Consider the following 12,899-nt stretch of genomic DNA (forward strand, 5'->3'; position numbering starts at 1 on the left):
TCACTGATGAAACTGATCTGATGAAATTAGAACATAAATAAATGAAAACATGAAATAGATCATGAACTGTCAACTTGATGAGGCTGAGGAATACAATGCTGCCCAACAGAATACTACATAAAAACATATTGCATATTATTATTATTACTCTGATCAAACACATCAATAGTAAGCGCTTACCAATCAAATTGTGCTATGAATGAGCAATGTATTCAAAAACAAATCCTTGTGTATTGTTTAGACAATGATAGGAAACACTATAGCATGTTTTACTGTGGCTAACATAAACAAACACACACTATAACTCCTTTGGCAGCAGATTTTAACAAGTTACATGGGACATCATTAAAGTATCAGAATGTATCGCTGGCAAAATGCTAGGTGTGGTAGGGTTAAAGCCTGCAAATAACAGGCTAGTTACAGGCAAATAACAAGCTAGCTGCCTTGAACACTCTTCAGCTATCTTAAGGCCTATTATTCTGTAGTCATTGTGAATTATTTGGTAACAAAGGAGTGTGAAACTCATATGTCTTGTGGCAAACATCACACAGTTTCTAGAATTCCTTTGGCTTTTGAATCTGGCTCTGCCTTTGTGCTTATTTATACAAGCTGCTACAGTAATGCTTCAGCCTGGCCTATCTCCAGTGGATAAGACCACATTCTTATGCAGATCAAGGACCTATCTGACAACTCTCTGTCTTGCAGAGTTCAGTCGGTTCTGCTTTGTGAGTGGCAGTCATTAGTCTATAAGAGGACTTAAATGCCCCAGTGAGATTTAGCATTACTGCAATGCAGCACTACTCTACTGTACTGTATTAGTATGCTAATAGAGTGCTACTATTGTGCTGTTCTGACAGCTGCAAGCTGATCAGTTTTAGGTTTTAGCCATTGTTGATGCATGTTCATCTTTCTTTGGCACATTTTTTTTTTTAAGATCTCAGAGCTTATTTGGCTCATTAGGCCCTAATCATAAGTGAGATGAAGACAATTCCAGAGCATAATAAGTTCAGTAAGCTAATAAATTCTGTAAAACCTCTCTAGACGTTATACTTGCACTCACCAGCCATGGGCTCATCAAGTGGCTGACTGGGGATCCGAAACTGAAGATAGACTGACTCTTATAAAGCAAAGGAAGACTATAAAAAGATATTTATAAACGCTTCCTGCTTACAGTTCTCACTGTCTGAAATGCCTTTAATAAACAGGAGAACTGTTGAAGTCAAGACAAGATTTGAAAGACCAAGAAAATTCTCTGATAGAACTGCTCATAGACTGGGCAGGTGTGCAAAGTAAAACCCCCACATCACTGCCTAAGACCTACAGGAAGATTTGGCTGGTACGGAGATAGTGATGTACTTGCTTACTGTGCAGTGTTATTGTATAAACTTTGGCTACATGTAAATGAGTCATCAGAAAGAAAAATTCAAAGTCAACATCTGAAGTATGCAAAACATCTAGATAATCCAGAAGCATTTTGGAATAAAGTTCTATGATTTGAAGAACTTAAATATTCTTTGGCTACAATCATCAAAGGGCTGTTTGGAGAAAAACAAGAGCAGCATTTGATGAAAAGAACACCTTGCCAACTGTTAAGCTTGAGGGTGGATCTGTTATGCTTAGGGGCTGTTTGGCTTTTAATGTTACTGAAAATAGTAGTAGTTGGATCCTAAAAATGCTGTGCATGCAAAACGACCTAAGAGTATTTCTGAATGACAAGCGTTCTGCAAGGAAAACAATCAAGTACAAGATGAAGTAAATACTGTAAGCTGGCTACAAGCAAGGGGATCTCACTAAAAGGGTAAAGTACTGAATGAAACAGTATGTAAATTTATATACACTGCTCAAAAAAATAAAGGGAACACTTAAACAACACAATATAACTCCAAGTAGATCAAACTTCTGTGAAATCAAACTGTCCACTTAGGAAGCAACACTGATTGACAATCAATTTCACGTGCTGTTGTGCAAATGGAATAGACAACAGGTGGAAATCATTGGCGATTAGCAAGACACACTCAATAAAGGAGTGGTTCTGCAGGTGGGGACCACAGACCACTTCTCAGTACCTATGCTTTCTGGCTGATGTTTTGGTCACTTTTGAATGTTGGTGGTGCTTTCACACTCGTGGTAGCATGAGACGGACTCTACAACCCACACAAGTGGCTCAGGTAGTGCAGCTCATCCAGGATGGCACATCAATGCGAGCTGTGGCAAGAAGGTTTGCTGTGTCTGTCAGCGTAGTGTCCAGGCGCTACCAGTAGACAGGCCAGTACACCAGGAGATGTGGAGGAGGCCGTAGGAGGGCAACAACCCAGCAGCAGGACCGCTACCTCCGCCTTCGTGCAAGGAGGAACAGGAGGAGCACTGCCAGAGCCCTGCAAAATGATCTCCAGCAGGCCACAAATGTGCATGTGTCTGCACAAACAGTTAGAAACCGACTCCATGAGGATGGTACGAGGGCCTGACGTCCACAGATGGGGGTTGTGCTCACAGCCCAACACCGTGCAGGACGCTTGGCATTTGCCAGAGAACACCAGGATTGGCAAATTCGCCACTGGCGCCCTGTGCTCTTCACAGATGAAAGCAGGTTCACACTGAGCACATGTGACAGACGTGACAGAGTCTGGAGACGCCGTGGAGAGCGATCTGCTGCCTGCAACATCCTTCAGCATGACCGGTTTGGCAGTGGGTCAGTAATGGTGTGGGGTGGCATTTCTTTGGAGGGCCGCACAGCCCTCCATGTGCTCGCCAGAGGTAGCCTGACTGCCATTAGGTACCGAGATGAGATCCTTAGACCCCTTGTGAGACCATATGCTGGTGTGGTTGGCCCTGGGTTCCTCCTAATGCAGGACAATGCTAGACCTCATGTGGCTGGAGTGTGTCAGCAGTTACTGCAAGATGAAGGCATTGAAGCTATGGACTGGCCCGCCCGTTCCCCAGACCTGAATCCGATTGAGCACATCTGGGAAATCATGTCTCGCTCCATCCACCAACGTCACATTGCACCACAGACTGTCCAGGAGTTGGCGAATGCTTTAGTCCAGGTCTGGGAGGAGATCCCTCAGGAGACCATCCACCACCTCATCAGGAGCATGCCCAGGCGTTGTAGGGAGGTCATACAGGCATGTGGAGGCCACACACAATACTGAGCCTCATTTTGACTTGTTTTAAGGACATTACATCAAAGTTGGATCAGCCTGTAGTGTGTTTTTCCACTTTAATTTTGTGTGTGACTCCAAATCCAGGCCTCCATTGGTTAATAAATTTGATTTCCATTGATGATTTTTGTGTGATTTTGTTGTCAGTACATTCAACTTTGTACAGAACAAAGTATTCAATGAGAATATTTCATTCATTCAGATCTAGGATGTGTTATTTGAGTGTTCCCTTTATTTTTTTGAGCAGTGTATTTTATGTTTTCTTTTTTTCTCAGAATGTTAAATTCAGCAAATAAATCATAATTGCCTACAGAAATATATTATTATATAAGTTTGTTCCATGTAATAATATATTATTATATATAAGTTTGTTCCATGCAGAGGTGTCAACATTACATGACAAAATTTGTCATTTGTATGTAAAAAAGTTTGTCTACTACTACTTTCTCTGTTTTTCTCTGTTTATTATTTTTCTTTTAATGTTGTCCTTCTATACACATATAACATATGAATAATATATAGAATTTTTAGACCTTCTATTTATATGCTATTTTTTTCTACTTTTTTATGTTTCCTCAACAGCATTCTTTTAAAGCATGGGTTCCTAACTTTTTCATGCCAGGACCCACATGTACATTCGTATGCAAAAATTTGAACATTCATGGTGAAATTACATGTTTTGTTTATTTCAAAGTGAAAATAAGTCAACACATCCTGTACAGAGAATACACAAATATGACATTTTCCTGCAAATCTTAGTGCACAATTTCTATGTATTTGCTTAGTTTAACATATTGTAAAGAAAAAAAATATACATAAATAAATAAAATGTGCTGTAAGCCATGTTTTATGTTTTTTCTCCCAATATATTAAATTCAATAACTAAACAGTAATTGTGCATTAAAATCTGCAAAGGTGTGTTCACAGCAGAGGACATGTTAAATTATTTTCTCAACAAAACGTGTAATTTGACCAGGGGTGGCGTGGACGGTATTTAGAGACCTTACTTTTGCATGCGGTGCAGGTTTTGTATGCTGTTCAATAAACCTGACCTTTACTCTCAAACTGAGAATGAAGAAACAAGGTAAAAACATTGTTCCAGATTCCACAAATTCAGTGATCATGTACAAGGTTTGCTCTCTGAATGATGTTCTCATAGTACAACACTGCTTACTAAAGCCCCCCACACACTGAGTATTATTTAAATAGTAAATGCATTTGAACACATGTTTTGCACAGTGTATGCAATATTTCTGGATGGTGAAAATGCATCATTTTATTACTCGCACTCTGATTTCTGCAGGTGACATGAGCCCACTCCACCAATATCAAACTGGGCTATAACATTCAAGTTATATGTGAAAGCACACAAAATATTATCTTGACCACAGAATCAAAAATTGTATGGAACCTAAAAATATGTGGACCGTTAAACCCCTAATGCTCACATATTCAGCTATGTGGACTGGAGGTTTCTGAGTTGGACCTCAGAACAGAGGCTCATTTAGGAGTGATTAGTAAGTAGATTTGGAGTGTCCTACCCTCGGCCCCGTCTTCTCCATGTATCCCTCTTTCAGGAAGTTGCGTGTCAGTTTGGGTTTTAGCTGAAAGAGGAAAGAAGACATGAAGGCTTTTGCTAACTCTGGGTTTGCGTGAGCAGTTGCAGTGAGTAGGTGTTTTGGCTATTTCAGCTGAAAAGAATATGACTAGCATCTGTGGTATTTAAAACAATAGCACATCAGGGGGAGTAAAGAGTCCATTCAGGGTATTAAAAGGAAGTAAAAAGGAGAAGAGGGGTAGTCTTAAAATATAAACGACTGCATGGGTGAAGGCATGTGTGTATGTGGTGTCAGTGTGCATGAGAACTCTGCATTACCTCACCTCAATGTCAGAAGCTCCAGGAAAAGCTACTTTAAGGTAGTGAAACTGAACCGCTCGGATAGAATTAAACCAGTCCACTATTTCCTGAGAGAGAGAGAGAGAGAGAGAGAGAGAGAGAGAGAGAGAGAAATGAAGAGAGACTGAAAACAGCTGGACATATATAATATCAAAAGTCAAAGTGGCCATTAAGTACAAATTGTTCTTATTTCAGGTGACATTTTTGAGGAGATAAGATATAAAATAACTAACTTGCATAACGGAGGAGAAATTATAAGGAAAATATGTGAAAAAACAGCAAGAAAAATCCTGGTAGACCACCCAAACTGTCCCCATCAGAAAAACTGTACTTCAAGTTTCCATCTTTTTTTGGAATTCTGAGAACAATGGAATCTCAACATCATTAAATGTGAGATTGTTTGGAACACGAGAAGCAGGAAATGCGAACGACCTCTAAGACTGAACTTTAGAGGTGTGGAGTTGAAACCCTGCAGACTTCTTTGAAAGTCTGCTGAACAGAATGGAAGCTGTAATAAAGGCAAAAAGTGGACACACTAAATAATGAAAAAAGATACTGTATTCAGTTGCTGAGGCTTCTCAATCTGTAATTTTCTGTTAATAATTTTTAATACATTTCTTTTTTTCTGACACTGAAAAATTAATAACTTCTATTTAATGGCTGTTTTGACTGGAAATTAAATAAATGAACGGTGGTCTTTGACTTTAGCACAGCACTATAGATGTAGAGTAGGACTTTATGATATAGCCAAAACACCAGCATTGCGATTTGACTGCAACATATTGAAATGGCTTGAATTATTTTGGCCAAAATAATTTGCTTTTGCTGGATAACACAAACATTTCTGATCCATCAAAACACCCACAGAAACACTTATCAGGAATAGGGATGTGCGTGGGTAGTCCCGCACTAAAGTCATTATTCGGGTATTTGGGAATTGATATGTGTCGTTATGGGACGATAACACAGGCTAACAATTTAGTAAAACACCAATTTTATGTTTTACCAGGGCTGTAAACTGTAAGTAAGCCTACAGCCCTACATTAAAAGATAACTCCACTGATTTTTCAAAATTTCTCTCTGATTAAATTGTTAAAATGTAAACAAAGATATTCAAATTGGTTTGGTGTGAAATAGGGAAACTTAACAAGTCAGAGTCGTTCACAGTGGTGGTGATAGGAACCAGACGTCTGAAGTGTTTAATGCCTCTAAAAGCTAATACGCAGAAAGTTATTATATGAAACGGTTTTTAATATGCTGCCTGATGAAGACGTTGTATGATAGTTTTGAGACAAAATTTTCATCTAAAAAGATCTTATATACTGATTCAGGGTGGAGAAGTACATGCAAGGAGTTTTTTTTCTTTTTTCAGATGTACCACTATTATGCCATCACCAACATTACCTATAATAACTCAAAAGACACATATAGGTTCACTAGTCAGTCACCACCATTGTGAAGAAATCTGTAAGCTTCTTTACAGTGCAACCACATCAAAACACACCAAATTATTTCTTAATCTGAAGATTTATCATTCAGTATCCACAATAAATTATTCTGTAAGTACTATAAATATGAGGTGTAAGTTCAGTCGTTATGATGCTCCTTTAGGGTTCAAGGGGTTAACAGTGGACACTTCTGCTGTGAACTATTTAGACAGAAATAGATACTAGATTAATATATCACTCGTCTCTTAAACTACTCTGTCAGCAGTTCTCTGGGCAGTGTCAAACCTTGCTGCTTTCATGGTAGAGGAAGATGTTGCGTGTGCTGAAGTCTTTCAGGTACGTGATCTGGAGGCCATTAGGGTGGCTAATTTTCTCCGGCTGGAAGGACGCATTGATGGTATCCACCTTAATTATGGCTTTAGGCTCCTTAGCCTGTAAGAGCACAGAGACATGAAGAGGTTCAGAAATATACAATCACACATGCAGGACATCAGGAAACAACACACGAGCATTCATAAACAGGCGTGCACACATATTCCAGCACGATAGATATTTGTTTAGACAGATGAGCTTATCTGATTTTTGATCCATTGAACTGATGCCTTTCTTTCACTAGAAGCCTGAGACATACAATATAATCTAATCAATTAACATCTTGAACACACGTTTAGTCACAGTCAAAACTAAACACTAAAAAAACAGATACCATTTCTGCATTAGTGACCTCTGAAAACACACATATCCAGAATCATTGACATCCTTTAGGAAAATTAGCTAAAATCACTAGTAAGTAACCCACATATGCAATGACTGATATTCTAGGCTTAAGCATTTAAGCTGCACATTTTTGGTTCTGGACTTAAAAAAGCACTTAAAAAATCATAGGTTTCAAAAATATTGACACCCCACTATTAATATTTGGTGAAGCCTCAACTGGGAAGAATAACAGCACTTTCTGTAATACTCAGCAAGATTTTGGCCCTCTACTCAGAATATTTCGACTTTCTTGATTTTCTTGGGTCTTTGCTTGTGGACAGCTCTCTCTAACACACTACAGGTCAAATCTGGAGAATGAGAGGGCCAAAACTGATTTTGTGTTTCTGTCACCATTTCTGCATGGATTGTAATGTGTGTTTAGGGTCATTATCTTGCAGTCTATCAATGTCCAATTTTCAGCCCTTTGGCAGAGGCAAACTGATTTTAGCCGAATTCATTATGCCTATGACTTTCACAAAAGCCCCTGGACCACTAGCAGCAAAAAAAGCCCCAAAGCATCAGTGATCCACCTCCATATTTGACAGCAGATATCAGGCTCTTTTCACTGTATGCAGTCCCTTTTCCCACCGAAACTGACGATGATGTGCAAGACCAAAAAGTTCAAGTTCATCTGACCACATCACAGTACTCCATTTGTAGTTCCGATAACATTTTGCATAATTCACACACTGCATTTTGTGGCTTGCTCTTAGCAAAGGCTTCTTTCATGAAGCTCTTCCATCAAGCTTCTAGTCATGGAGGTGGAAATTTGAAAACCCCAAGATTCAACTAAACTCCAGTTTTCACTGCCAGTTTTCCTGGCAAATTTTCAACTGTTCTTTGCTTCTCAAACTCTTTTCTATTGCTCTGATTGTGTTAAATGGTAATCTCAACTGACAAAACCTTTTATAACCATTTCCTTATCTGTGCAGATCCACAACCAACTGTCTCATTTGAGTTGAGTGTTTGGTTTTACTCATGAATAGATGACTGACCACAGTAACATTAACCACAGTAACCAATAAAAAAACACGGATTTCCCCTTTAAGTTGTAACAAAATAAAACATGGTGCTTTTGTAAAATTGCTTGAAATTTTCAGAACCATTTTGCTCATCCTGACATTGTAGGTTTGTTTTTCTCTGATTTTCTCACAATGTCAGGACAATTTTATCTTCAAAAACTATAAAAACAAACACGCACACATACATTAGTATTTCCGCCCTATTGGAGTATTTCCATTTTCTTATTTTCGCTATACCTACTGTTAAACCTAACCCTAACTATAATCTCAGTGACTTAAATATTACAACACACTATAAGCGTTTTGGGAACTGAGGAGGCACTGCTGTATTTCTGCAAGTGATACGTTTTCCCATTCTTATTTAACATAGGATTTCAGCTGCTCATCAGTTCAGGGTCTCCTTTGTCATATTTTTCATTTCATAATGGGACAAATGTTATCTTTGGGTGACAGATCTGGACTGCAGGCAGGCCAGTTTAGCACCCGGACTCTTTTTATACGGAGCAATGCTGTTGTAATACATGCAGAATGTTGTTTTACATTGTCTTGCTGAAATAATCAAGGCCCTGAAAAAGACATCATCTGGATGGCAGCATATGTTGCAAAAACATGTACATCATTCAGCATTAATGATGCCTTCACAGATGTGCACGTCACTCATGCCATGTGCACTAATGCACTCCTACACCACCATGAATACTGGCTTTTGAACTGTGCACTGATAACAAGCTGAGTGGTCTTTAGCCCAGAGGACGCAGTGTCCATAATTTCCAAAAAGAATTTCAAATGTTGATTTGTCAGACTACAGGACACTTTTCCACTTCCTCTCAGTCCATTTTAAATGAGCTCAGGCCCAGAGAAGCTGCCAGCATTTCTGGATCCTGTTTATATATGGTTTCTTCTTTGCATTTTAGGGTTTTTACTTGCATTTGTGGATGCAGCGACAAACTGTTTTCACAGACACTGGTTTTCAGAAGTGTTTCTGAGCCCATGCAGTGATTTTCCTCTAGAGAATCATGTCTGTTTTTAATGCAGTGCTGCCTGAGGGCTCAAAGAACACGGCCAGCAAATACTGGTTTATGACCTTGTTCCTCGCATACAGAGATTTTCCCAGATTCTCTGAATCTTTTAATGATATTATATACTGTAGATGATGAAAAGCAGAGGTTCTTTGGTATTTTACATTTACATTATTACAGGAACATTATTATTGAATTGCTGCGCTATTTGCCTGCATAGTCTATCACAGAGTGGTGAACACCTCCTTATCTTTACTCCTGAAAGACTCAGCCTCTCTGGGATGCTCTTTTTATACCCAGTGATGTTACTGACCTGTTGCCAATTAACCACCAGGTGTTTTTTTAGCATTACACAACTTTGCCAGCCTTTTGTTGCCCCGTCCTAACTTTTTGGAAAGTGTTGTTGGCATCAAATTCAAAATAGGCAAATATTTTTCAATAAAACAATAAAATTTCTCAGTTTCAAAATTTGATAAGTTGTCCTTGTTTGCGCATCATTTAATTTTGTTTTTATTTACATTTTGCACAGCGTCCCAACTTTTTTGGGGTTGTATATTGTAGCTGCATTTTATGTGTGTGTGTGTGTGTGTGTGTCTGTGTGCGCGCATGTGTGTGTGTGTGCGTGTGTGTTTTCCATGTCGGAAACAGCCACATGTCAAAATTTCATCGCCCTAGGGTGCATTTGGTCACGACAAAGAGCTAAATATGTGTCTACACACACACACACATATTCTAGCCACACCCAATTTAGAACCAGGAGAACCTGCTGATAATATAAACAGACATGATCTACAGGTCCAGCAGTGCTGACCCAGTGGAGAGGCTGTGTAAGCAGACTGAAGGGCAGAAATTGGCTCTCAGCATCCACACATCCTCTCCGCCAGCAGCAACACCTGAATATTTCAAACACTATTACAGCAGGGCACTCAGGCCAGTTCACCCCAATCTATACGCTCAGTGCTCACAGCTGGAGGTAGAGAGAAAAATCTAAACAGCTCTGAGTGCACAGTCAGGATTTGCCCAGCTAAGCGACTTGACTGCTAGCAAATACTGCTCACACAGTTTGCTCTGCTCCAACAGCATTTGACACAATTACCCAGAAGAACAGGAAGTCAGTTGCTAGACCTGTCAGAACAGGTCTAGCAGCAACATGCCATATATGACTCTCTAGGAAACCCCATTTAACCCATAACTGGGATGTTTACTGTTTCTATAGCATTTGGGCTCATAATCATCTGTATAAAAATGTCACATTTTGATGATCCTAAGCTGTAATAAAAGCAATCGTTCTACCATTTTTCCCCTTACTTAAAGGCATGTTTGATGTCCAGTGTTTTTGGACTGGAGCTGCAAGGCTAAACACAGCTAAAATAAGGCAATAGATACAGTGGTCAGGTAACTATAAGTTAGCTTTACAAGACCAACTTACTGGTCTTTATCATCATCATCATCATCATCATCATCATCTTTTTCATTTTCCTCTTCTTTTTATTTTCATTCTAAGCTTTTTTTGTGCCCTTTTCATGGGCCTCAGTTTTAAAGAGGAACCACGAAACTTTGCACGATCTTAAAGCCTGTATGGGAATAGCACTCCAGGCACCAATCGTATGTACCGTTTTCATACAGTGTCCATTCAAATATGATTTTTCCCCAAAGGAATGAATGCTGGACTGTTGAGAAAACTAAAATCTAACTGCCACAAAAGATGCCACAAAGGACATCCCAAGCACTGACCCAGACATTACATACAGACCACTTTGGACACCATAGCAACACCTTAGCAACCAGCTAGAACAACTCAGTAATGGTCTAGAAAGATGTTTACAACCACAATGAATGCCATAGCAATGGTCTAGCAACACCTTAGCAACCACCTGGGGTAACATAACAACAGCCTAGCAACACTTTAGCAACCACTTGAGGTGACATAACCAAGGCTTAGCAGCACCTCAGCAACCACTTGAGGTAACATAACCAGGGCCTAGCTGCACCTTAGCAACCACCTGGGATACCATAGCAATGGTCTAGTACACACTTAGGTATGTACTGTGGTATAGTACATGTATCGTGACTAGCATATTAGCTTGTGGCTAAAGCGTTAGATCAGAACACTATTTATAGATTGTTTCATCTTTTGTTCTGAATATTGTACTTTTATAATGCTGAATGCTCTAATACACTGAAAATGGCAACATCTGTCACTGAAAACGAACACATCAGATCAAATAATGACTTTTGGGAATCATTACACCCCTATATGTGGCTGAATTAGCTTACTACCTCTGGCTAGCTACAAAGTCTTTTTTGCCATCTCATTAGATTTAGTACTTTAGTTTAAACGCATTAAGTAAATCCAGTGAGCTTTAGAGTGAAATGCAGAGTGACGACAGCCTGTTGGCTGCTAACTAAGCTAACAGTGGAAGTATTCCCACAACGGCCACACACGTCAAATGCAAATAATCATACATTTAGCCAAGGAAGTACAGGAACAATGATGTTTTTTTATTTCCATATCATCTACATGGGTCGCTTGAAGCTTCTCTTTTTGGCTTTGATGTGAGTGACCTGTGGGCTTTAGTCTCTGTTGATTCTTTTAGTGCTATTGGCTGCAGAGAGATCGCAATGTAATGTCTTTAAATGCACACTCAAGACCTTTTTGTCCACTCTTAGGGTGCATTTAGTAGGTTTGGTTTGATTAAAACCAACTCCGGTGCGATTGCTTGTTTACTGTTCATTAGAGCAAGTGAGACCTCGGGCGTGCATCAAATAAGTGGTCCGAGACCCCCAGAGCAGGTCTGTCTCAGTCTGCCCCAAAAAAGAACTCTGGTGCGGTTCATTTGGTGTGAGAATGTAATACATACCAAAGATGCTCAAACGGACCAAAGACAGAATGAATTACTGTCTTTCACCATGCATAACTTTAATGATACATGGATAAGACGAGTTTTTGAAGCTGTTTTGACACGTGTGTTTTATCTTCTCTTCAAAAGCTCTGAATTGGTAATTATAGAATGGATAGTCTCACCTTTAAAGTGATGTGAGGCACATTTCAAGCCATTATAAAATACTCTATATACACATTTGAATGCCCACATAACTTAAAATATGTATTCAAGTGCCATGTTCTCTTCGGTTTGTGAAAGCAGTGAGCCACTCAAGGCTGTTACAGGGATTTCACCCTGTTTTGTGTCGTGCAAAACCACAGTAACGCAGGAAGTCTTGTGGCTTATAGCTCTAATATCACAAGACAGATAAAGCAAGACATAAATAAAACCAGTGAGCCCAGGCAGACCAGAGAAAAGCATGATTGAAAAAGTTTGGTAGACATTATTATTATTATCATTATTACATCATCAGTTGTGACTTTTCATCCGTATGACTTTTATTTACATCTCTTGGTTCCATGTTAAATTTGTCAGCGTGGGTTCTAAAATGTACTAGAACTAAAATGCAACAGTGCATCATTTCCTGCTTTGGTTCAGGTGAAGAGAACTGAACTACAAGTATAAACACAGCCTTACTTTCTGAAATTTCTGAAAACATTACTCCAAAAAAAATATTAACCATGGGGTTTGGCCTTAGCTGTTAGTGGTTTTTGT

At 39.2% G+C, this 12,899-nt stretch overlaps 1 protein-coding gene across 1 annotated transcript in view; it reads right to left on the reverse strand.

Annotated features, from left to right (window-relative positions):
* The window catches only part of zgc:92360 (uncharacterized protein LOC436988 homolog), a 33,009-nt gene that overhangs the window by 5,663 nt on the left and 14,447 nt on the right, over positions 1 to 12,899 (reverse strand). Inside the window, exons 6-8 of the mRNA XM_036570028.1 lie at positions 6,789 to 6,935; positions 5,040 to 5,123; positions 4,700 to 4,762 (exon numbers count right to left, since the gene is read on the reverse strand). Coding sequence (XP_036425921.1) covers positions 4,700 to 4,762; positions 5,040 to 5,123; positions 6,789 to 6,935 — 294 coding nt within the window. The remainder of the gene's footprint in view (positions 1 to 4,699; positions 4,763 to 5,039; positions 5,124 to 6,788; positions 6,936 to 12,899) is intronic.

This window comes from Colossoma macropomum, unplaced genomic scaffold (genome assembly GCF_904425465.1).
Source record: "Colossoma macropomum unplaced genomic scaffold, Colossoma_macropomum, whole genome shotgun sequence".
Classification (NCBI taxonomy): domain Eukaryota; kingdom Metazoa; phylum Chordata; class Actinopteri; order Characiformes; family Serrasalmidae; genus Colossoma; species Colossoma macropomum.